This window comes from Carettochelys insculpta, chromosome 6, assembly GCF_033958435.1.
Source record: "Carettochelys insculpta isolate YL-2023 chromosome 6, ASM3395843v1, whole genome shotgun sequence".
Lineage (NCBI taxonomy): Eukaryota > Metazoa > Chordata > Testudines > Carettochelyidae > Carettochelys > Carettochelys insculpta.
The window spans coordinates 69,788,400-69,811,843 of record NC_134142.1 but is presented as its reverse complement, the minus strand read 5'-3'; the positions used below and the strand labels follow the sequence as shown (position 1 = coordinate 69,811,843).

The 23,444-nt window shown below is 46.9% G+C and overlaps 1 protein-coding gene across 1 annotated transcript; it reads left to right on the top strand.

Moving 5' to 3' along the window:
• The first annotated feature begins 8,368 nt into the window (after nt 1-8,368).
• PIGH (phosphatidylinositol glycan anchor biosynthesis class H) lies at nt 8,369-23,315 on the top strand. Its single transcript, XM_074997209.1, has 4 exons — nt 8,369-8,604; nt 10,819-11,028; nt 15,488-15,571; nt 22,443-23,315. Exons 1-4 carry the CDS (start codon nt 8,425-8,427, stop codon nt 22,530-22,532), a joined length of 564 nt encoding a protein of 187 aa, XP_074853310.1. The 5' UTR covers nt 8,369-8,424; the 3' UTR covers nt 22,533-23,315.
• The last annotated feature ends 129 nt before the right edge of the window (nt 23,316-23,444 follow it).

The window sequence follows — 23,444 nt, the reverse complement described above, 5'->3', positions numbered from 1 at the left end:
TAGAGATTCTATGGAACATTTTGATTAATTTGAGATTTTTACTTCATTCAATTCTACATTTTCTTTCACATATAGTGCTACTCACCCACCTGGACAACCTGTTCTGTCTTTCCAATATATTTTGTACCCCAGTATGATTGTGTCCCATTGATTGTCCTCATTCCACCAGGTTTCTGTGATGCCTATTATATCAATATCCTCCTCTAATACAAGGCACTCTAGTTCACCCATCTTATTATTTAGACTTCTAGCATTTGTGTATAAATACTTTAAAAGCTTGTTGCTATTTATTCATCTGCCCTTTCCTCATACATTAGATTCTTTTTCATGTGACTGTTTCTTTTCTGATTCTGGCCCATACTTTATCCTCTTCCAGCCTCTCCTCCTGGCTAAAACGTAGAACATCTCTCTCCTCTAAGAGAAGTCTCTATCTGACCCATGTGCTCCTTTGCACCAATTGGCATTCCCCCACCTCCTAGTTTAAAAACTGTGGTATGACCTTTTTAATGGTAAGTGCCAACAGTCTCATTCTACTTTGGTATAGGCTCCTCCTATCCCAGTAGTTTCCCCAGTTTCTAATAAATCCAAACCCCTTCTCCCTATACCACTGTCACATCCACTCATTCAGATCTGAATTTCCGCCTGCCTATGTGGCCCTACGTGGGGAACTGGAAGCATTTCTGAGAATGCCACCATAGAGGTCCTGCATTTTCAGTCTCTTTCCTAGCAACCTAAATTTGGCTTCCAGGATGTCTCTCCTTGTCTCGTACCTCTACTTCTTTTAAACCAACTTCCCAACTCCCCGCATGTTCTCACCACTGCCTCTGCATTATCACAGATATCTTTCAACAACTACATTAGTCTGCTATCCACTCCGTATGACTCCAACACCGCACAAGTCACTTTCTGATCTATACTGTCAAATGCATTTTGAAAATCGATGAAGCAAGTGTATACGTTTTTATATCGCCAAGTATCTTCATTGCACATCTGGAGAGAGTGATGGACAAGATCAAGGAAGAGGTAGAAGGGATATCTGTGCATGGGAAAAGAATTAACAACTTGAGGTTCACGAATGGTATAGTTATAATTGAGGAAGATGAGGAGAAGCTAGTGAAAATGGTGCGGGTGTTAAACGAAGAAGGGAAGCAGTATGGACTGACTATAAACATCGATAAAACAAAAACAATGGTATTTGGAGATAAGGAAATAGGAAGGAAGATCAGTGTGGATGGTATTGAAATAGAAAATGAAGACAAGTTCACATATCTGGGGAGCAACATAACGTATGATCTAGACTGTCAGAAGGAAATAGCAACTAGAATAGCAAAAGCAAGAGCGACTTTGAAGGCGGTGGATAAGATCTGGAAAAGCAAAGCAATTAGCTTAAGAACAAAGCTGGGCATCTTGAAAACATGTATTCAGCAGCATGTTGTACAGATGTAAAACATGGGTGACAACGAAAGATTTGAAAAGAAGAATATTGGTGTTCGAAAGGAGTTGTTATAGAAAGATTCTGAGAACAAGATGGATGCAGAAAGTCACCAGAGGAATTATATAGGAAGATACAGCTGAAAGAGAACCTGCTGCAGACGTTTATAAAACAGAAACAACAACTATTTGGACATATTTTCAGAATGAATGACGAACAAAAAATCAAGACCCTAGTATTCAGCATAATGGATGGTTTGAATAGGAGAGGCAGACCCCACGGAGAATGGATAGATGATGTAGTAGATTGGCGCAGAGCTAGTCTACAGAAGCTAAGCCACTCTGCACTGGACACGGAAAGATGGAAGGAAATAGTGAGAGAGGCATCAGCCACCAACGGACGCTGAGCCCACTGTTATTGATGATGATGATGACTGTCCTACCCTTCTCTACATTATTGGTATCAATGTGCAACATGACCACCGGCTCCTCCCCAGCGCTACATATAAGTCTATCTAGATTCCTCAAGAGATCTGCAATCTTTGCACCAGCTGGACAAGTCACGATACGGTTTTCCCAATCTTCACAAACCCAGCTATCTACGTTCCTAGTTATCAAATCTCCCATTATTAACACCTGCCTTTTCCTACTGACTAGAGTTCCTTCCCCCAGAGAGGCATCCTCAGTGTGAGAGGATACCACAACACACACATACACACACAGATGGGGTCGCATGGATAGCAATCCCTTCTGGGAGCCCAGGCAAGGTGCAGCCTTAAAGGGCCCGTCCCAATACTTGTTCCCTGCCCATGCTGAGACTTGCCTACCTCCACAAGGGACTGTATAGCTTCAACAGCCAGACTTCAATGCTTACTGAGAGGGACACAGTGCTTTCTAGCTAGCCATAGTGCCAGAGCAGCTCCCCGGTTTGCAGTAGCCCCATCCAGATGTGCTTCAGTATCTGCTGAACCTTATCATGGCCATTCTCTTCCTCAGGACTGGCAAGCCTGACACCCCTTTTGAGGAGCACACTGTTGCTGTCATATGGACCCACCTGCATTTGCCCCATTGGTGGGACCAGCTGGTCGACCAGCAATGGCTCCAGAATTTCCACAGGCAGGACACATTTCTGGAGCTCTGTGACTGGCTCTCCCCTGCCCTCTAGAGACAGGACACCCAGCTGCAGCCCTCCATCCCCCTGGAGAAGCAGGTCACCATTGCCCTGTGGAAGCTCGCCATCACCAACAGCTACCATGCTGTGAGGAACCAGTTTGGTGTGGGAGAAGTCCATTGTTGGGGCCTGCCTCATGGACATAAAGCATTCTCGGGCTACAGCCCCTGCATGGAGGGATGGGGGAGTGTCCTGCCCCAGGGGGACCGTTTGGGAGCAGGGTCAGGAGTGCAAGCAATGGGGTGGAGAAGCTGCATCCCCAGAGGACTATGCCATTCCACCCTTGCACAGCCCTACTTCCGAGGGGGCGACCTCATGGGGGGGGGGCCCTAGAAAGCTTGGGTGGGGCTGCGGACTCCCTCCCTCAGTCCCTGCTATGTGTGTATGGTCCCCTCTCTCTGCAGGTTGTGACAACCATCAACATGCTCCTGCTGCAGGGGGTTGTCCATCTCACACAGACATGAATGCAGTGGTGGCTGGATTCGCCGCCCTGGGTTTTCTCAAGTGCTTCGGAGCTACTGATGGGATCAACACCCCCATCTATGCCCTGGACCACAATGTGGCAAAGTATATCAACCAGAAGGGATATTTCTCTATTGTGCTGCAGGCAGTGTTCGACCACCATGGCCAGTTCATCAATGCTTATGTTGGATGGTCGGGCTGAGCACATGATGCATGGGTGTTCCACAACTCTGGCCTGTGTTGGAGGATGGAGATGGGCACCTTCATGGCCCCAGGGGGAGTGGGCAATCAGGGATGTGCACTTGCCACTGTGTATTCGGGGAGATATGGCCTATCTTCTCCTGCCCTGGCTTATGAAGCCCTACGCTAGGCAGCTGGACCCCAGCCAGGAACTCTTTAATGCCCAACCCAACCAGGCCCCAATGCAGGCTGTGTGGCCTGCAGGCATGTTTTCAGTGCCTTCTCACCCATCTGGATGTGGGGGAGCACAACATACCCAACGTTGTGGCCACATGTTGTGCTCTCCACAACATAGTGGAGGGGAAGTGGGAGACCTTCATCTTGGGATTGGGGTGGACGCCAGCCATGACTATTAGCAGCTCGGCGTAGCTCAAGTCCACCAGGCCCATCAGGATGGGCTGTCGATCTGCAAGACCCTGAGGGAGTGCTTCTCCCATGGCCCTCACTGACCCACCCCAGGGTACCTCCAGCAAAGGCCTCAGGCCTGCAGACCTACCCTGTCCCCACCTGTAGCCAGACAAAGGTCTGCCCCTTACAAGCCATCTTGCTGCCCCTCCTGAGGTGCCTCACAAGCACACAGGGCACGGAACAGCTGCTGACAACACAGTCTTTGATGTCTCCCACAGAGGCCCAGATGTGCTAGCTCATCGTGACCCTGAGAAACAGAAAGTACAGATAAAAGGCTAACAGGCCAACTGTCAATAGGAGGGCCTCAGGAAATTACCCTGGTTGGCATTAATGGAGTGATGCACCCACACAGCCATCCCAGAAGAGAAATCTCCACCCTTGCAAAAGAATGTCCTGTACTCCCAAAATTGCTTATCTCCTGTCTTACAAGTGCAAATTAAGTAAGAATTGCCCTTGTAAAAACTGGCATCACAAAAGACAGACCAGTACGATCTGGCACCATAGATAAGAAAGAGGATACGTGACGCAAGGGGTATAAAGATGGACCCAGCAGCACTCTGACTCTGAGTGCATCTTCACCAGCTACCTGCTGGTCGGGTCAGGTGATTGCCTCCCGAAGTCTGCAACTGGGGACACCCAACCTCGTATTCGTCTTTCCGCGGAATTGAGTGACCGATCCTGGCTTGGCTATGCTGGTATCAAGAGATGCAAGGAGGGTAAGATATACCCACATTAAGGTCTCCTTTTGGTGCACACAGTTAAAGAATTAGAGCTCTATAGATAGATGTTGTTGTATTAGGATGTCATGGTATTGAATTGTAATGTAACCTGTTAACACCTGTACTCTGCTAGCATATAAGAAGTAGACAATAGCCTTTTGTAACTGCATGCTCATAAACTGTAGCTTAATAAACTTGTAACTAGTTAAGATCTAAGCCTGACTGCTGTTACTCTTTGTCACTGCAACACAGCCGGCACAATAAAAAGAACTTTAACCGTTTGGTTACCACAGCCTGGCCATAGGTGAGAGTGCTAAGAGCCTAGCACAGAGTTGTGCCACCTCCACGGGGCAGACTCTTGGGGCGCCCGTCAGCCAATCCTGGCTGCCCACTGCGACGGGACAGTGCATCCTAGCAGTTGAAGTCTCGGGTGTGGAAAGGCTCTTAGTGCTACTATTTGGGCACCCGTCAATCAATTTTGGCTGCCCGCTGCAACGGAGCTCCCTGCTCTAGCAGTAAAAGACTCGGGTGTTTAGGACCCCGGGGCATCCGTCAGCCTGACCCAGGCTGCCCACTGCGAAGGAGCCCTGCACTCTAGCAGTTAAAGACTTGGATGGTAACAAGGGCATAGTTGGTACCTCACCGCACATTACCTGGCCACCGGCTAACACCACCATGACCCTTCCCTTCACCCCCGCATCCCTTCCCAAGCCCCACACAATAACCACAGACATGAAGGTGTTGGTCAAATAACTTTTTTACTTTAACAAAGAGAAACGTGTTAAAAATAAACATTGTAAGAACAAACTATGTACAAACAATGAACTCTGTCTGTCTGTCTGTCCTGGGATGGGGGTGGGAACCGTAAGAACTTGGATGGGGGGACCTGGGACAGGAGCCTGGGGGGCCTCAGTCCACAGAAGGGGATCCTGAGTGGTGTCAACCTTGCGTTCCCCTCCAGCCATGGGTTTGGGTTCCCTGTCAGGGCTGGTTTGGGAGCACGGGAGAGGAGGGGGGAATGGCAGGGGAGTGGGAGCAGCTGTTAGTGGCTGGGTCAACAGGTCCCAAACTTCAACTAACTTTAATTCTTTTAATTTCATAAATACCACTGCAGCAAGCATTCCCAGGCATAATGATTTCAGTTCCCTCTCATCTACTCCTTGGGAGATACCTTTGCTGACATGGTGACAGCAGCAAGTCATCAGGCCCAAAGAATATTCATTCAAAAGTTCTGAGGAAATTTAAGAATTAAGTAGGTGAGATGCTAACAAAAGCATGTAATTTACAGTTTAAGTTAGCTAGTATTCCTGAAGACTTGAAGGTGGGCAACGTTATGCCTATATTTTAAAGCATTATGGTTAAGCTTGACATTTAAATGTCAGTAAGTTTATTTCACTATTTGGGTAACTGTCTGAAGCAATATTAAAGAAGAGCATCTAGAGCAGTGGTTCCCAACATTTTCAAGACAGGGATCCCTTTCGACAATTCAATAAGACTCTGTGACCCAAGGCAATTCAAAATGGGGCAGGGAGAGGTTCTCCCCTGGGAAAAAAGCACCCCTTTTTTTTTACCCTTACCCTCCCTAGCTTAAATCCCTCTCAGCCCCAACACACCCCACACACCTAGCTCACATGACCTCCACGCACTGCTGCTGCTCCTCCTTCGCTGGGACGCCACCGCCTCCCCTGCACAGCTCTGACCCAGCCCTCCTACTGTCTTCCCCCACCTGGCCCATGGTGCTGAAATGGGACCCAGTTTAATTGGTTTAAACAGCTGGACCCCTCCCACCAGTTGTTAAGCCAATGAAACTGAGTTCCATTTCAGTGCTTCAGGGCAGGGACTGGTGCTGGAGTAGAGAGAAGTGGCAGTGGCAGGAGCTGCAAATGGCTCCTTAAAGAGCCACATGCGGCTCGACGATCCCCAGCTGGCACCCTTAGAAAATCTAATGGCGACCCATCGGTTGGGAATCCCTGATCTAGAGAAACACAATACAAGACTCAGTTAATCAAGGGTGTAACTGAGAATCACATCCCTTAACTCAGGAGAATCCTTTGAGGTCAGCAAAGAAGAATCAGTTGATATTATTGGTTTAGCTGCTTTCAAAAAAAATGCTGGAATGAGGTTTCCTGTAAGAAAGTGTGATTAAGAAAACTAAATACAGGGTGTGAGAAAAGCTATTTTAAGTACTAGTAATTGACAGAAAGAGAAAACAAAGAGGAATTGATAGAAAACAAATAGGAATAAGTCATCAGTTTTTAATCACAGAAAGAAGCAAGTAAGAGGATACTGCAATTATCTATACTAAAACCAGTTTTAACTTATTTATCAAAGACCTAGAGTACAGGGTGAATTGACCTGGCAAAAAGTACACGTGCCAAAAAATTATTTAGTCAAAGACTACAGAAGACTGAGAAACTTCAGAGGCATTAAAAATAGACAACTCAGGCACACTATAACGATAAAATTCAGTGTAGATAAATATGATGTTCACAAAAAGGAACAGTTTGAAATTCTAACATAGTCTTGGATTGTAAAATAAACAAATATTCAGAAAAATATGTAGACCTAACTATAAACAGTTTACGAGAGGCTCCTTAGGGTTTCATAACAGCCAGAAAAACATCTGGGTATCTCTTTCAGAATCTCACCTTTGGATGGGTTTTGTCCTGTTGGTCTGTGCTTGATTCTCTATGGCTCAGGCAAGCTCCTACTAGCTGTCCTTATGAGATACTCTTGCCAAGCCCAGATAATGAGCCTGCTATGACTGAGACTAGAGAAACATACCAGTGTAAAGCACCACTGAAGTCAACAAGGTTCTGCCTGCTTGGGTCATAAGAATGGCTGTACTGGGTCAGATTAAGGATCCATCTAGCTAGTTTCCTGTCTTCCAAGAGTAGCTAATGTCAACTATCTCAGAAGGGTAGCCTGTACTAGTTTGCAGTTAAAAGAAAAAAAAGAAAAAGCAGTCCTGTCGCACCTTAAAGACTAACCCAGAGGGAACGAACACAATAGATAATCAAGTGATCCACTCCCTTCCCTCATTCCCAGCTTCTAGCTAACAGAGGCTGACACCATCCTAGCTAATAGCCATCGATCCTTCAAGAATTTATATATTTTTGAACCATGACATAATCTTGGGCTTCACAACGTCCTCTGGCAAGGAGTTCTATAGGTTGCCTGGGGGTTTTGGGAAAAATAATATCCTTTGTTTTAAACCTGCTCCCTATTACTTTCGTTTTGTGACACCCCCCCCCCGCCCCAGCTCTTGTGTTATGTATCAATAACGCCTCCTTATTTGCTTTCTGGGCATCACTCATGACTTTATGGAGTTCTCATATCGTAACCCCACCCCACTTCCTCATCTCTCTTCCAAGCGGAGCGGTCCCGATTCTATTACTCTCCCCTCAGTGGGAAGCCATCCACGAGCGCTAACCACTTCTGCTGCCCTTTGCCACTTCCAACACATCTGGGGAGCTGGGGCAGCCACACCCCTGCGCGCGGCACCCCAGCGGCCTCCCTTGGCCTACCTCTGCCTCGGCTGCGCTCAGCACCTGCCAAATGGGGTTCAAGGGAGCTCCGATTTACAGCTAACGGCCGCCGACCCTTCCCTCCGCAGCGCTGGGCGCAACGGGCTTCACTCGGCCCTAAGCGCGGCTGTTTAAGGCGCCAGAGCCGGGGGCTCGGGCCAGCAGCGCTGGGCTGTGATCACGGGCACGGGACGCTTCATGCGGCGCAGGGCAGCACAGCCCCTCACTCGGGCCGCTGCCCCTCAAGCAGGGCTCACAACGACGCTTCCCCTCCCCCCCGCAGTGCAGCGGCGCGCGGGCGAGGCACGACCCAAGGCGCGTGGAGGGGCACGCAGGCGGCGCCGCCGGAGGTGAGAGCGCTGCACCATAGAGCTGACGCCAGCAGGCGGCTAGAGCGGCGAGCTGTCGAGGCCGCTCTGCGCAGCGGGAAGGCTGCTCCGTGCTCCCGGGAGGCCGGCGGGGCAATATGGAGGAGGAGGTGGCGTACCGGGCCGTGTCGGGGGATCGCATCACGCTGCAGCGCCGCCAGCACAGCGCCTCCTGCCGGGAGTTCTCGGTGCGCTGCCCCCGGCTGCAGCTGCGCTCGCTGAGCGCCGCTACCTGCTCCGTCTGGCTGGCGGCTTATGGACTGTTCTTGCTCAGCCAGGTACCGCGGGGCTCTGCCGCCACAGCCCCCGCCCTGCCCGCCGCGGGCCCCGAAGCCGCCTCTGCCTCGGCCGTCCGGGGGTCGCTCTGCCCGAAATCCCCCGGCAGCCAGGGGAGCCCTCGTGGGGCCCCGGGCCCTGCCTCCCGCTCGGTTATCCGCCGCGCCCAAGCTGCAGCCCCCCCCTCCAGCCTGCGCGGAAACCTAGAAACCCGCTTGTGGCCCAGCAGGGACCTTTCTTGTCCTTGTCCCAGCCGGCTGCCCCACAACGCCTCTGCCCCCACGCCCCCACCCGGGCAGCAGTCAGCACCTCCTCCCCCGTCTGCTTAGCCAGGAAAGGGACAACAGGAAGGAGGCCCTGGCTGAAAGTCAGAGGCAGACATAAAACACATTTAACGGGGGGGGGTGAGTAATTGATGGAAGAAATGACCAGGGAAGTGGTGGGTTCTCCATATCTTGCTGTTTTCAAATCAAGACTTTGGGGTGCCTTTCTGAAAGCTGCACTTTAGGCAAACTGAAGTTATTAGGTTCAGTACAGGAGAAGGCAGGAAATCTCAGTGGCGTGTGATATTATACAGGAGATCAGACTGTGTACTCTAATAGCATCTTCTGCCCTTTAACTTTATGATCCCGTTAAATATGTTTGCTCAAGGGCAACGTACTTGGTTCTGTTGAATTAATTAGGGACATGATTAAGGTCTCTGATCTGACAGTCCGTCTAGCCCCCAAATGTAGAAATGTAGGGACTTGTGAACATGAACACTCACTCCATCTAACTTCAGTTGATATGGTGGTACAAGGCAAAGTAAACTTAGTGTGAACTTAGAAAGCTGGTGCCATTTCTAGCAAATCACTGTTCAAGAAGAGTGACTGATGTTGCTGTTAAGAGATCTTTAGGGTTAGCTTAGTGACAGAGAGAGAGGCATGCTAGTCTATATACTATCTAAACAAAAAAGCAGTCAAGTAGCACTTTAAAGACTAACAAAATAATTTATTAGGTGAGCTTTCGTGGGACAGATCCACTTCTTCAGACCATAGCCATACCAGAACAGACTCAATATTTAAGGCATAGAGAACCAAAAACAGTAATCAAAGTTGACAAATCAGAAAAACATTATCAAGGTGAGCATATCAGAGAGCGGGGAGTCAAGAATTAGATTAAGCCAAGTATGCCAAAGAGCCCCTATAATGCAACCAAGCCCGCTGCTAGCTTTGTCCACATATCTATTCTGGCGATACCATCACTGGACCTAACCAGGTTATTCACAGAATCATGGGCACATTCTCATGTTCCTCAACTAATATCTTATATGCCATCATGTGCCAACAATGCTCACATGCTTTGTATATTGGACAGACTTCAGACTCTCTCGGACAAAGAGTTAATGGGCACAAAACAGACATCAAAACATTCCTGATCCACGAACCAGTTAGTCTACCTTTTAATGGCGTGGGGCATTCTGTTAATGACTTAAGAGTTTGTGTCTTATTGAAGAAGAATTTTCAGTCTGCTTTGGAAAGAGAGGCTGCTGAACTCTTTCATATTCAAATTCGACACATTAACACATGGTTTGAACCGGGATGCAGATTTTCTGGGACATTATAGGGGCTCTTTGGCATACCTGGCTTAATCTAATTCTTGACTTGCTACTTGACTGCTTTTTTGTTTTGAGGGTTAGTTTACTCTAAAGTATTATGGCAATGCTGCTTGAGCTGATCTCTGCCAGTTCACATCCCAAATCTTGGGCTCATTCAGGCTCTGGGAAAGCAAAGATGCTCTGTTATCTTCACTTGATTAAAATGAGTCAGGATTGCATGACAACCACATTCTGATCTCATCTGCCAAGAAGCCTCCGCTAGTTTATAAGCTCCTCCACGGCAGAAAGCATATCTTTTTATGTGGAGTGGTGTATAGTGTATTCTTGGGAGCCAGATCATATACACTGAATTGGAGCGATGAGTGTCTGAAAACCCGCAGAAGACATGTCTTGGGGTAAGACAAGTGATCACTGAGAACTCTCTCAGACATTTCCGAGAGGAAAGAAAGAGAACTCCACTAGCAATATTGTCTACATAATCCTGGGCATGTGTCAACAAGACTTGGTGGGCAAAGATTTCAAAGACTGTTGACAGGTTTAAAAGAACAGGCATAAATATCTGACCTTTAGCATTACAAGCAGGATTGACACCTATGTGCCTGCTTGATTTTCATTACAGAACAGCATGGTGCTCTCTGCTGCTATATTTATCACCTTGATCGGCTTGATCGTGTACCTGCACTTTGTGAAAATTGACCAGGAGTCCCTGTTAGTCATTGGTTCCCTTGGCATCCAGATGACATCATGCTATGCTTCAGGCAAGGAGAGTACAGCCTTCATTGAAATGAGCCAAGTGAAGGATGTTGTCATCAATGAGGCCATCTATATGGTAATCACCTCATATAGCATTTCTTCTTGTACTGAATAACCAATACTGCATCTGATGTTTTCCCATGTGCTTGTGGTTAGGGACACTTGCTTTAACTGGGCAATGGAATGGCCAGATTTGGTTGTCAAAGGCTTAAGCCTCTTGGACTGGTGTGGTGACCTTAGCTTCACCAGTGTTGTGTTCTTTTTTCCTGACTTCTCTCCCCATTGTACCATTTTTTTCCCACTCTGAAACCTGCTGGAAAGAGGACACTCAAACAGCCAGATTTATCCCTGATGTAATCAGTTGGTAGTGGTGTATTATTTTAGAGCAAATTTAGGTCAGCAATTGTTATCTTTGCCTCCCGTGCTGTTCTTGTGAGTGTTGTTCCTGATGTCAGGCACACCAAATGGTTATAAATCAGAAGACAGACCACGATACATCTCATTATTTCTGTGGTTTTCTGACTTTGTTTAGGCTGTTATGGGAAAGTAACTTCTAGCCTCTCAAATTATTGGCATTAATTTCTGATTGTGCTGCAAATAGGGCCTTAAAGACTGAGGCGCATGGTCAGTCTAGTGTTTTGGGATGAAATATGTGGTGCAGGTGCGTCTATTTCCCTGGAAAATTTCCCTTCCAATGTAGACCATGTCCCACTGTGCTTGGCTTGTAAGATTTGAAAAGATCTCAGCTCAGGGTGGCATGGCTGCAGGAAGGAGAAGTTTCTCACTTTCACGCGGTAACAGTGGTTCTCTGACGTGTCAGTGCATCCCAACGCTGCGGATTGGAAAGCTTTGCAGAGCTGTCGTCCGTCCCCACCCCACCCGCCACATGTGCGCAGGAGCCAGACAGTGACATCACCACACTGAGGAGAGAGTGCGTGGCGTAGCTCTCTTCTGTTCCTTTTCTACCTGAAGTAAGGAGTTTCTGTACTTCTGTTTGTAGGAGGGGCTTGTGAGATGGGTCCCTGATGAGGGACAGGGTAGGGGGATGGGTAAGGGGGAGATTTATAAAAGGAATTGTGTAACCTTCTCCGATAATATCTAAGATTCATTTGTCAGATGTAATTTGGGTCCACTGATGGTAAAAGGGCCTCAGTTGATGTTGGAAAGTGGGACCAGAGTGCACTAGACTTAAAGGGTTGTCACTCGGATCCTCGACTAAGCCATCAAATTTGACGTTTTGGGGAAGCGGGGGGCTGTAGATGATTAGCCCTGATGTGTCCTCCCCATTAGATCTATTTTTAGGGATATTATCGTGTTGCCTGTACAGTTTTCTGTAGTAGGAATAGTTATGCTCTGTAGATCTATGGAAGGAAGTTTAATGGTGCCCCTTCCAAGAAGGGGAGTACATTCCCAGCATGTGCATTGTTGCCCTGGGGTCTTTCATGGAATGTAACATCTCATCAGTGGTGCTGGAAAACAGCTGCTTTCGATCAAAGGGGAGATCTTCCATCTTTGAGTGAATTTCATGTGGAATGCGTGAAGATAAGAGCCATGCCATCCAGCACGTAACTCTCACAAGTATCAGAGGGGTAGCCTAGTTAGTCTGTATCTTCAAAAACAACAAGTCCTGTGGTACTTTATAGACTAACAGATATTTTGGAGCATAAGCTTTCATGGGCAAAGTCCCACTTTGTCAGATGCATGACAAAGCAGGTCTATGCCCATGAAAGCTTATGCTCCATAATTATTGCAGTGGCCGTGATGCTAGCAGCTGTGTCAGCCATTTCCATTGCTGCCTGAAGGGAAGTTTTAGCAATTGAGAAGCCCTCCTTAATTATAGGCTGCAGGATAGGGTGTTTAGTGTCCGGCAAGTCTTGCATCACGTCTTGTAACTTGCTATAGTTTGTATAGTCATAGTTGGCTAAAAAGGCAGTATAGTTTGCAATTCTGTCCTGCAGCGTGACTGAAGAGTATAGCTTATGGCCAAAGGAATCTAAATGCTTATGTTCTCTATCAGTGGGAAGAGACTTAAACTGAGGGTTCTTGGATTTGTGGTTTACTGAATCCACAACCAAGAAATTGGGTTGTGGATGTGAAAAAAGAAAATTAATGCTCTTAGATGGAACAAAATACTTTCTTTGTGCCCTGTGATTGGTGAGGAAGATAGAAGCCAGATTTTCCAGAGGACCTTGGAGGTTCATTAATAGGTAGGGGTATTTTTGAGGGTGCAGGTGGTTACAGAATCATGAGCAGCCTATACTGTTTATCTTGCATCTCCTGCGGGATGATATCCTGGGATTGGCCAACCCTTTTAAAGAGCTCCTGGAAATGCTTAGGTCATCAGTTGGAAGAGAGGGGGAAATCTGGAAAACCACCTCATCTCATATAGACCTGTGACCATTGGAAGAAGCCGCAGAGTCTGAATGAGGTAACCCCTCCGTAGCATTAGAAATTGTCTGTGAAACAGCAGATGATGGATTAGCCAGTGAGGTATGTGCTGACATTGTAGGAGGGCGCCCAGGTGTGTGCTCATGCTGAGGGGTAGCATGCCTAGAGCAGCATGAGTGGGATGAGTGATGTCGATGGCTATGCTAGATATCCCATGGACTCCGGTGCAGTGGAAACTGTTGAATGGGGTATGGCCATGGGTGGTGTATCCAGAAAGGGGAAGGCTGACAGGGATGGTCCCTATATGAATGTCAGGATGGAGGTGAACAAGCTAGTGAGTATCTGCCTCTATGTCTGCTTCTGCCTTCAGATTGAGGGGAAGGTGAAGGTGAGCGAGGGGCAGTATGTGAGGTGCTAGCATGCTCGTGCCCCAGAGAGTTCAGTGAGGACACAAACATTGTTGAGCATAGCTGAGGGATTTGTGGGTATGTCGTGTTTTTCATTGTGCCTTCCTATGTCTAACACGTTATCCAGAGCAGCAGCCAAGGTCGCAGGCACTGCTGGGGGAGGTATATATTGCTTCTCAGGAGCAGATGCCTCAGAGGCTGCCGTTGGTGTGGGTTGCTTGGTCTCTCCCTCAGATCTCCTTACTGCGGAGGACCTGTGTCCCTGTATGGTACCCAACACGGGTGGCACCAGAGAATGTGAAACCGGCAACTTGGCTAGAGAGCGAGCTGGTGAAGCTTTCACAGCTTGGGAGCCTCTGCAGGGTGATGTAGCTGCCTGGTCTGAGGGTTTTTGCTGCACCTGCATGTTGTTTGGCATGCCAGTGAATGAGAGGGACTTTTGCCAAAGTAGCACTTTGAAACGTGCTTCACATTCCTTCTGTGCCCTTGCCAGCATAGCCTCGCAATGGGGACACATCTGTGGCAGCACTTTTCCCTGAGGTAAAAGTGATTTAAAAATAAATAACTATTAATAATATGAGGGAAAGGAGGAAGGCTAAGCACAAATATTTGGTTTTTCTAGTCAGGAAAGAGCTGCTCTGCAGCCATCCACAGCCAAGGCCGGTAGAAAAGGAACTGAGGAGAGCCATGCCACACGCTCTCTCCTCAGTGCGGTGACGTCACTGGCTGGCTCTTGCACACACACAGGGACAGGGGACACTGCTCTGCAAAGCTTTCTGAGCCGCAGCACTGGGATGCGCTGACATCTACACAGAGCACCACAGGAAACACTTGAAGGAGAACTCCTTTGTCCTCTGAAAAGCATTTGAGAGCGCACACGTTTGCAATTGATTGGTAGAGAAAGGAAATACCTGGCTTCTTGGGAGTAAATAACAGAAAAACCCCCTTGAAGTTCTTAGCACTGCCATGCAGCTCTTAAATATGATCTGCAAAAGAAGCAACTGAACTGAGCACTCCTCCTGCTTCACTTTGATGGATAAAGAAGGCTTGCAAGTCTTTAAAATTTGTTGGGTTTTTGTTTCTTGCATTAATTATATTCAGATAGTTTAGTCTGAAAGACTGTGTGCTGCGCTAAACAACAAAATGTCTCTACTGACAGGAGGTCACTGGCAGTAATTAGTGCAAAGCAGGACAATTTTTTTCTTGATTCTGCATAATTCTGTTCAATCATGATATAATTTTATAGGAAAGAAATCCTGTGATAACTGGAGAATTAGTGAAATGATATCATGAGTCAAAAGGGTAAGAGTGAAAGGAATTTTTAGCCTAACTGTTCAAAGTACTTTTTAATACACATAGAATTATGGTGACTAATGAACATTTTGAAAAAAAATTATGTCTTTGTTAAAAATGCGGCACCATTAGCCTTTCGGTTAAAAGGGAAAGAAGGCTCTGGTATTACATATATTGCAACTTAAGAGGTCCTCCAGCAAAACCAGGAAAGACAGGGCATTCCTGGTATCTCTAGGTAACACACAACTGGGAGGTGAGAGGAAACCACAGCTTTTTAAAACAAAAATTGACCTGGGTTTAAATCACAGCTGTTGGTGCTGAGTCATCTCAGGCTGCCTTACCCCATCCCTCTGGCCACTTTTGTTAGGAACAAGACCCCTCTGACTGATAATTTAAAGTATAATATAACATTGTCATGCTTTGTTGTTTTTTGCTTTTGTTTTTTAGCAAAAAGTTATCTATTATCTGTGCATCCTTCTCCAGGACCCTCGAGAACCTCACAGGGTATCTGAGGTGGTGCCCCTCTTTCAGGTGAGAGGCAAATGGACTGTGGACAGATCCAGATTGTTGTTGGTATTACTGGGATTTGCCAAATTTTTCTTTCTAGAATCTCACACTCAGTCCACTGAAGCTGCTTTCTCTGAGATGCGCTTCAAAGTCTGGTAGCTTGATTCCTACAACACTTTATAGGATGTGCCACAGGGGCATAGAAGTTAGTCCGGGGAAAACACTTTTGGCTTAGTGTAGGACTAGGAATGTAGGCAAATCTGAACCCAGAAGAAGCTCACTAGTCATCTCAGGAATCAAGATTGCTGAGTTTTGTATTGCTCAGCTTATCTGGTGTCTGTTTGTAGTCTCATTCTCTGGCTGGGCCCTGAGTCCCTCAAGACACATGTACATTGAAGTGCAGGCCCCCCACAAAGCTAGAGGACCGAAGTGGTTGCTCCGATTCACCATACCCAAGGGACGGCTCAGATAGCAATACATGTTTTTATATTGTGTATAACATAAGGGCTCTGAAGCAGGGCAGGCAAAACATGGCCTGCAGGCTGGATGTGGCCTGCCAAGCCACTGCATGCAGCCTGCAAGAGCCTCCATCAGGCTCCCTGCCCGTGCTCTGGGTTCAGAACAGTTCTCTAAATACTGCCAGTCCCAAGGGAGGAGGGGAGAGGCTTTGCATGCTGCACCTGCCTCAGCAAAATTCACACTCCAAATCCCTGCAGCCTCTCCCCGACCCCAGTCCCCTGCTCCAGGGCACAACCCCCTCCTTTACCCAAACTTGCTTTCAGATCGTTCACACCAGTCACTTATCCCAAGCTCCCTTCTGGACTCAACCTCCACCCCAGACTCCTCACCTCCATTAATATCGCAGAAGAGTGTGGTCCTTGACCACTTACCAAATTCTTGGAGTGGCCACCGATTAAAAATTATTGCCCATACCTGCTCTAAAGCTGTCTCTACCTGTGCAGATTACCTGCAGCTGAGTGTCGGGTTTTAGCTGTGGTTTCTGAATCACTACTAAACACAGTTTAGTAGTAGTAGTAGTAGTAGAAGGCGGTTCGGTGTCAACTTCTGGCACTGTCCCGGCAACTCCTGCAGCTGAGCTGGTACCAGACGTGGAGGTTATCCTCTCCTTTGGACTATATCAGTAAAGCCGAGAGGGGGACACTGGTGTCTGGGCAGCCCAGAGTCTCCATAATAAATGCCCAGGCTCGCACCCGGAGAGGTACTCCGGCATCGCTGAACAGCATTGCGTCAGCACGGGAGGCAACAGATTCCGGTTATAAGCTCTTGCTCGATTGGAGTAGAGAACGAGCGCCAGGGGTTGCCTTCGACAGTGGGAGAGATCCTCGCATCTCACTGGACAGTCACCGCCCGCCTCAAGCTGGGCAGCCCCCAGCCAATAGGGTACTGTCCCGCCACAGTTCACCTGCCTCGCTGGGTGTGTGAGGCTTAAGGTTCCTGAACCTGACAAGTGACTGAAATTTGGGCACCAGGCAAACCAATAAGAAAATCAACAAGAAATGAGAAACATCAACAATTTAAGCTTGCTTGCTAGAATGTGCGGACCATGCTGACCGGCTTGACTGAAGATCTTCAGGCCATCAGTGACACCCGCAAGACCGCTGTCATCAACGAGGAACTGAAGAGGCTCAGAGTTGATATCGCTGCACTGCAAGAGATGCAACTCGCAGATTTGGGATCTCTAAAGGAAGAGGACTACACCTTTTTCTGGCAGGGTAAAGCCCAAGAAGAACCCAGAGAGCATGGTGTTGGCTTTGCTGTCAGAAACACCCTTCTACAAATTGTGGATTTAGTCATGGGCGGATCAGAAAGACTTCTTCAGATCACGCTTCAAACTTGCGCCGGTCCTGTCCACCTGATCAGCGCTTATGCTCCAACCCTGTATGCCACACCAGAAATAAAAGACAAGTTCTACGAAGTGCTTAGTGCTGCTGTAGCGCAAATACCTGCTCGTGAACAACTATACATCTTGGGTGACTTCACTGCAAGAGTTGGAGCTGATTGGGCCTCATGGCCTTCCTGCTTAGGACACTTCGGTGTGGGAAAAATGAATGACAATGGACAGCGTCTCCTTGAACTGTGCACCACAAACACATTCTTCTGAACGAAGCCACAGCACAGAGTGTCGTGGAGACACCCATGCTCGAAGCACTGGCATCAACTAGATGTGGTCATCACTAGGCGTAATAACCTCAAAAACGTCCTTCTGACACGCAGCTATCATAGTGCTGACTGTGACACAGATCACTCGCTAGTTTGCTCCAAGCTCAAGCTCAAGCTGAGACCCAAGAAGCTGTACTGCTCTAAACCTGCTGGAAGGCCCCGCATTGACGCCAGAAAGACGGCAAACTTGGAGAAAGCTGAAAAGTCCAGAGAGACCCTCCAGGAAAATCTGCACAGTGGCCCTGGGGGTGCCGATGCGACATCCAAATGGCAACATCTGAGGGATACAGTTTACAACACGGCCTTGTCGGTGTTTGGAAGAAGAGCTAGAAACACGATCTACTGGTTCGAAGCTAACTCTGATGAGATGATTCCAGTCATTGAAAAGAAGCGCGCTGCACTCCTGGAGTACAAATGCTCACCGAGCCAGAGTACCCAGCAAGCACTTAGAGAGGCCAGAAGAACAGTACAGCAGACAGCCCGGCGCTGTGCCAACAACCACTGGCTCCAGCTATGCAGCAGCATCCAGACCTGTGCCGACTTTGGTAATCTCAGAGGAATGTACGAGGGTATGAAGAAGGCATTAATACCCACCCAGGACAAGATGGCACCTCTGAAATCCAAATCTGGTGAAGTCATCGCTGACAAAGCCAAACAGATGGAGCGCTGGGTTGAGCACTACTCCGAGCTGTACTCATGCGAGAATGTTGTGGTTGACACAGCCCTCGATGCCGTCGAGCTCCTACCAGTAATGGACGAACTGGATCAAGAACCGACTGTGCATGAACTGAAGAGAGCCATCGACAGCATTGCAGCAGGAAAGGCCCCTGGTCAGGATGGTGTACCACCAGAGGTAATCAAATGTGCCACGGACGCACTCCTGGAACCCCTACATGAGCTACTGTGCCTGTGCTGGAAAGAGGGTGAGGTTCCACAGGATATGCGCGACGCTAACATTGTAACGTTGTATAAGAACAAAGGAGACAGAAGCGACTGCAACAACTACCGTGGAATTTCCCTCCTAAGTGTCACTGGTAAACTGTTTGCTCGCTTCATCCGTGGCAGACTCCAGAAGATTGCTGAGAGGGTGTACCCCGAATCGCAGTGCGGATTCCGCGCAGAGAGGTCTAGCGTTGACATGGTCTTCTCTCTAAGGCAGCTGTAGGAGAAGTGCAGGGAGCAGAGAAAGCCACTCTACATAGCCTTCATCGACTTGACCAAGGCTTTTGACTTGGTCAGCAGGGATGGTCTGTTCAAACTGCTCCACAAGATAGGCTGTCCTCCACGGTTACTCAAGATGATCCAGTCATTCCACGAAGACATGAGAGGAACCATCCAATATGACGGCGCATTATCGGATGCTTTCAGAATCAGGAGCGGCGTCAAACAAGGATGCATGCTTGCTCCGACATTGTTTGGGATCTTCTTCACGCTCCTCCTGAAGCATGCCTTTGGATCTTCAACAGAGGGCATCTTGCTGCACACAAGATCTGATGGGAAACTGTTTAACCTTGCAAGGCTGAAAGCTAAGTCTAAGGTGCGAGAAGTCCTCCTCAGAGACATGCTGTTCGCAGACGATGCTGCTGTAGTGTCTCACACAGAAGACCAGCTTCAAAAACTGCTGGATCGGTTCTCCAAAGCATGCAAGGACTTTGGGCTTACCATCAGCCTAAAGAAGACGAACGTACTCGGTCAGGATGTTGCTGAATCCCCACCAATCAGCATTGACAACTATACATTAGAGGTCGTCCACGAGTTTTTTTACCTCGGGTCCACCATCACTGACACCCTGTCGTTGGACACTGAGCTAAATAGGAGGATCGGAAAAGCGGCCACAACTCTGTCCAGACTCAGCAAGAGAGTGTGGAATAACAACAAGCTGTACACTCACACCAAAATGCAAGTCTACAGAGCCTGCATCCTCAGCACCCTCCTTTATGGCAGCGAGACTTGGACCCTGTATGCCCGCCAGGAAAAGAGGCTGAATGTCTTCCACTTGCGCTGCCTCAGGCGCATCCTTGGAATATCACGGAAGGACAGAGTGACCAACACCGCCGTCCTCGAGCAAGCTGGAATCCCAACCATGCACACCCTCCTCAGGCAGCATCGACTCCGCTGGCTTGGCCACATCCACAGGATGAATGATGGAAGGATTCCAAAAGACATCCTGTATGGTGAGCTAGCCTCTGGCAAAAGACCTCCCAGACGCCCCCAGTTGCGCTACAAAGATGTCTGCAAGAGAGACCTCAGAGAGGTAGACATCGAGCTGGACAACTGGGAAGAACTAGCAGACGACCGCAGCAGATGGAGGCAGGGGTTACACAAGGGCCTTCAGAAGGGTGAGATGAAGATCAGACAGCTAGCAGAGGAGAAGCGAGCGCACAGAAAGCACAATAAGGACTTGCCAGACACCCACTACATCTGCAAGAGATGCAGCAAGGACTGTCACTCTCGTGTGGGTCTTTATAGTCACAATAGACGCTGTAAATGAAGTCCTCAATTGAAACTTTAAAGGGCGCGATCCATAGTCTATGCAGACTGAAGGATGCCTACTACTACTACTAAACACAGTTTGTCTATGGGTTACAACTAAATTGCATTCAGCATTGATTCAGCCACATATATTGCTGATGGTAGCCAGAGATCCACATAAATGTTAATGAAGTAAACCTCTTCAGCCGATCCAAAATCAGAAAAAGGAATGAATGCATTTCACAAAGCTCTTCCAAGAATCCTGGCATCAGACTGTGATGTCAATGCCACAGCCAAAGGCATATGCTTACATTTTGTTGTGGTCTTTCTTACCCACTCAGCTCTGAAGAATGTTACTTCCAGGGGTATACCTGATACTTGTATTTGGTTCTCTTTTAACCACCCCCGTAAGTAGGTAGTAAATGAGCTGCTTTAGTCTTGAAATTCAGCGTCCGCTCAGTAATACTCACGTAAGACAATCTATCTTGCTTAGGGTGCATTCACAAACACTTTAATAGGAGTAGTAACCTCTTACCTTGTTGCCTTTGCTGTACAGAGTCTATATTTCTCTGTTATGCTGACTTCAGAGAAGGCAATTTAATGAATACGATTTACTATCTCACTGAACCAACTAACATGTCTGAACTGACCTGACCTATAGTTTTTTTTCAGCTGCCATAAGCCTTTACAAAGGTTGCTTTTAAGTGGACTTTAGGCTTCAGTGTTATTGTGTGAGCTCAAAATTCATAAAGCTCTGGGGATTGTATCACTTCAGAGCTTAGGAATGGGATACTCTGTTGGTTTTAATTTACCCATGGTCAGTAGTGACAGGAAATCATTATCATGTGACTGCCAGTTAGTGATCATGTCTCTGGAATGAGTTGGTGATTACAGTCCACTTCTATTCTCCGGTGGACAGTAGTGGTAGAGGTTATGGAATGTGCAGTCTGAACTCCCCTTTATTAAAGGTAGATCCTCCCAGGCAGGACCCAGGAACATTGGCCTGGTGTGAGGAAAGCTGATTCCCATTGCGTACCTATTTAATAGATAACTAGGGGAGGAAAATTATACGTAAGCAAGTGTGGGCTAAAGATTAGGTTATGAGACTGAGAATCAGGACACCTGGTTTTTATTCTGCATTCAGAGGCATATTTGGGAAAAATCCTCTCACTGTGTGTGCTTCAGTTTTATTTATTTACAGAATGCCATACACTTAGCCATCTTCATAAAGTATTTTGAGATGCTTGGATGAAAGGTCCTTCTGATTTCTTGTAAATACTCTGATAGTGGAAGACTGCTCCATCTCCTGTTGCATTATTCATTTCCCATCTCTTCATCTGATATATATGTGTATTTCACTTAAACACATGCACTTGTTAGAACGTGCAGTCACATTTTTCTCTTCTTTTCCCTGCATCTGGTTCTCATTTACTGGGCTCTATTAAGCCACTGAATTTAGCAGAATTACTCCTCCTCCTGTGTTGTTTGTTCTAGTGTGTAAACTTGGGCAGGTCCTCTCAACTGAAGCAGTTACTTCATCAATAAAAAAAGAGAGGTGTGTCTACTCGAAGGGTATTTTGAAGCTTATTTGGTGTTTGCAAAGCACGTAGAGAGCTTCTGAAGAAATGTTACTATTGTATTACTGGAAAGTCAAAGAATTGAAAATTGGTAAAATATTACTGATATATTATTGGTAGAAGTTCAAAGCTGTGGTTTTATCACCATTGCACATGTATGCTGAGACATTAAATTAAAGCTCAGATTTAGTAAGGCAGAATGCTGTATGTGCAAATGATACAAATTGTGTGAACAACCAACCTGATTATTCTAACCTCTGAGTATTTGAAATCTCAGCCGTAACATCAAATTAACTTGAAGAAAAAAGTGAATGTCCTAAATCTTAAAGTTACTGAATTGACAGTTTTGAGAACTGAAGGTATAGGCCAGGTACAGCACAGGCTATGCTCATATAATCATTCCCTCCACTCTGCCTGAGCCTTTCCCTGGAGTCTGATGGATCACTTCAAGTTGCATGGGTAGGAGATGAGTTCACTTTCTAGACCTATCATCTCTTCAGGACAGTAATTTACTGCAGATGCAGTTCCCTGTGTATACTTGTCAATGGACGCTTGCTTTGTGGGAGCCACCTTTCTATAACTTCCTCCGTTATTGTGGATGATGATTAAAATGCTAACTGTTCAGAAGCCAGCCCAGAGCCTGACTCTTTTTCCTTGGCCTCTAGAGCTCCAAGCCACGTCTAGACTGTCTGGTTGAAGTGTACCGAAGTTGTCAAGAAATCTTGGAGCAGAGGAAGACTTCACCAGAACTTTAAAATAAAAAAATTCGTCAAGATAGAAAACTCACAGCAAACTAAGACAGATTGTATATAGAAATGAACCCCAAACTGAAACAGACCTGCAGTTTTCTGTTAACGAGTTGGTGCATGTAGACCAAGGTCCAGCAGCAGGGAAAGATGTTGCTAGTGGGCCACTTGTATGGATAATTTTTTAGGCCATCCACAAAATCTGCTGTTGTCAAGATGATGATGTAAAATTAATGATAAATTTACTTGACTGCCCAAAATATTAATTCAACTCAGTTGAGAATTTTTCAAGACTGGAGTCAGAGATGGCATTTCCCTCCCTGCTAAGAGAAGGAGGGGCTTGGATAAGGGGAGATCATGCAACAAATTTATACTCATTTAATACATCCTAAAACAAATTCTGATGAGCACACACTGCAACTGAGGCCAGATTTTCAGTAGACCCACAAAGAACAAACATCAAATGCCCTATATAGTGAATATTTGTGTTAGATTTTTGTTGTGGAATTCTTTAAAGCATTGATTTAAAAAAGAAAGTATGCTCCATAAATGAGTCAAAACCCAGCAGACGTGCAAAGAGCATAGCTCTTGTTTCTCTTGTCTGATGAGAGTTAAGAGAATGGAAACTTGCCTAGGAAAGTGCCAAACTTGTTGCATTTTGTTTTCTGGATGGTTTACTGGTTACTTCATTTAGATGAAGGCCACCTATAGATATTTGGGACTCCTTGCATGTGCGGGGAAGTCTACTGCTGATAATGTGTCAAGAGTGTGTGTAAATAAAGTTTTTATAGACTTTTATAAACTCGTGTCCCAGGGAGTATTTCATGGTGTGAACGTGTGTTGGATATCCTGAGCTATTATGACCCAAAGGTATGGGGGTTTTGGAAACTCATTACAGTAATATAAAATGTGCAGCTCAAA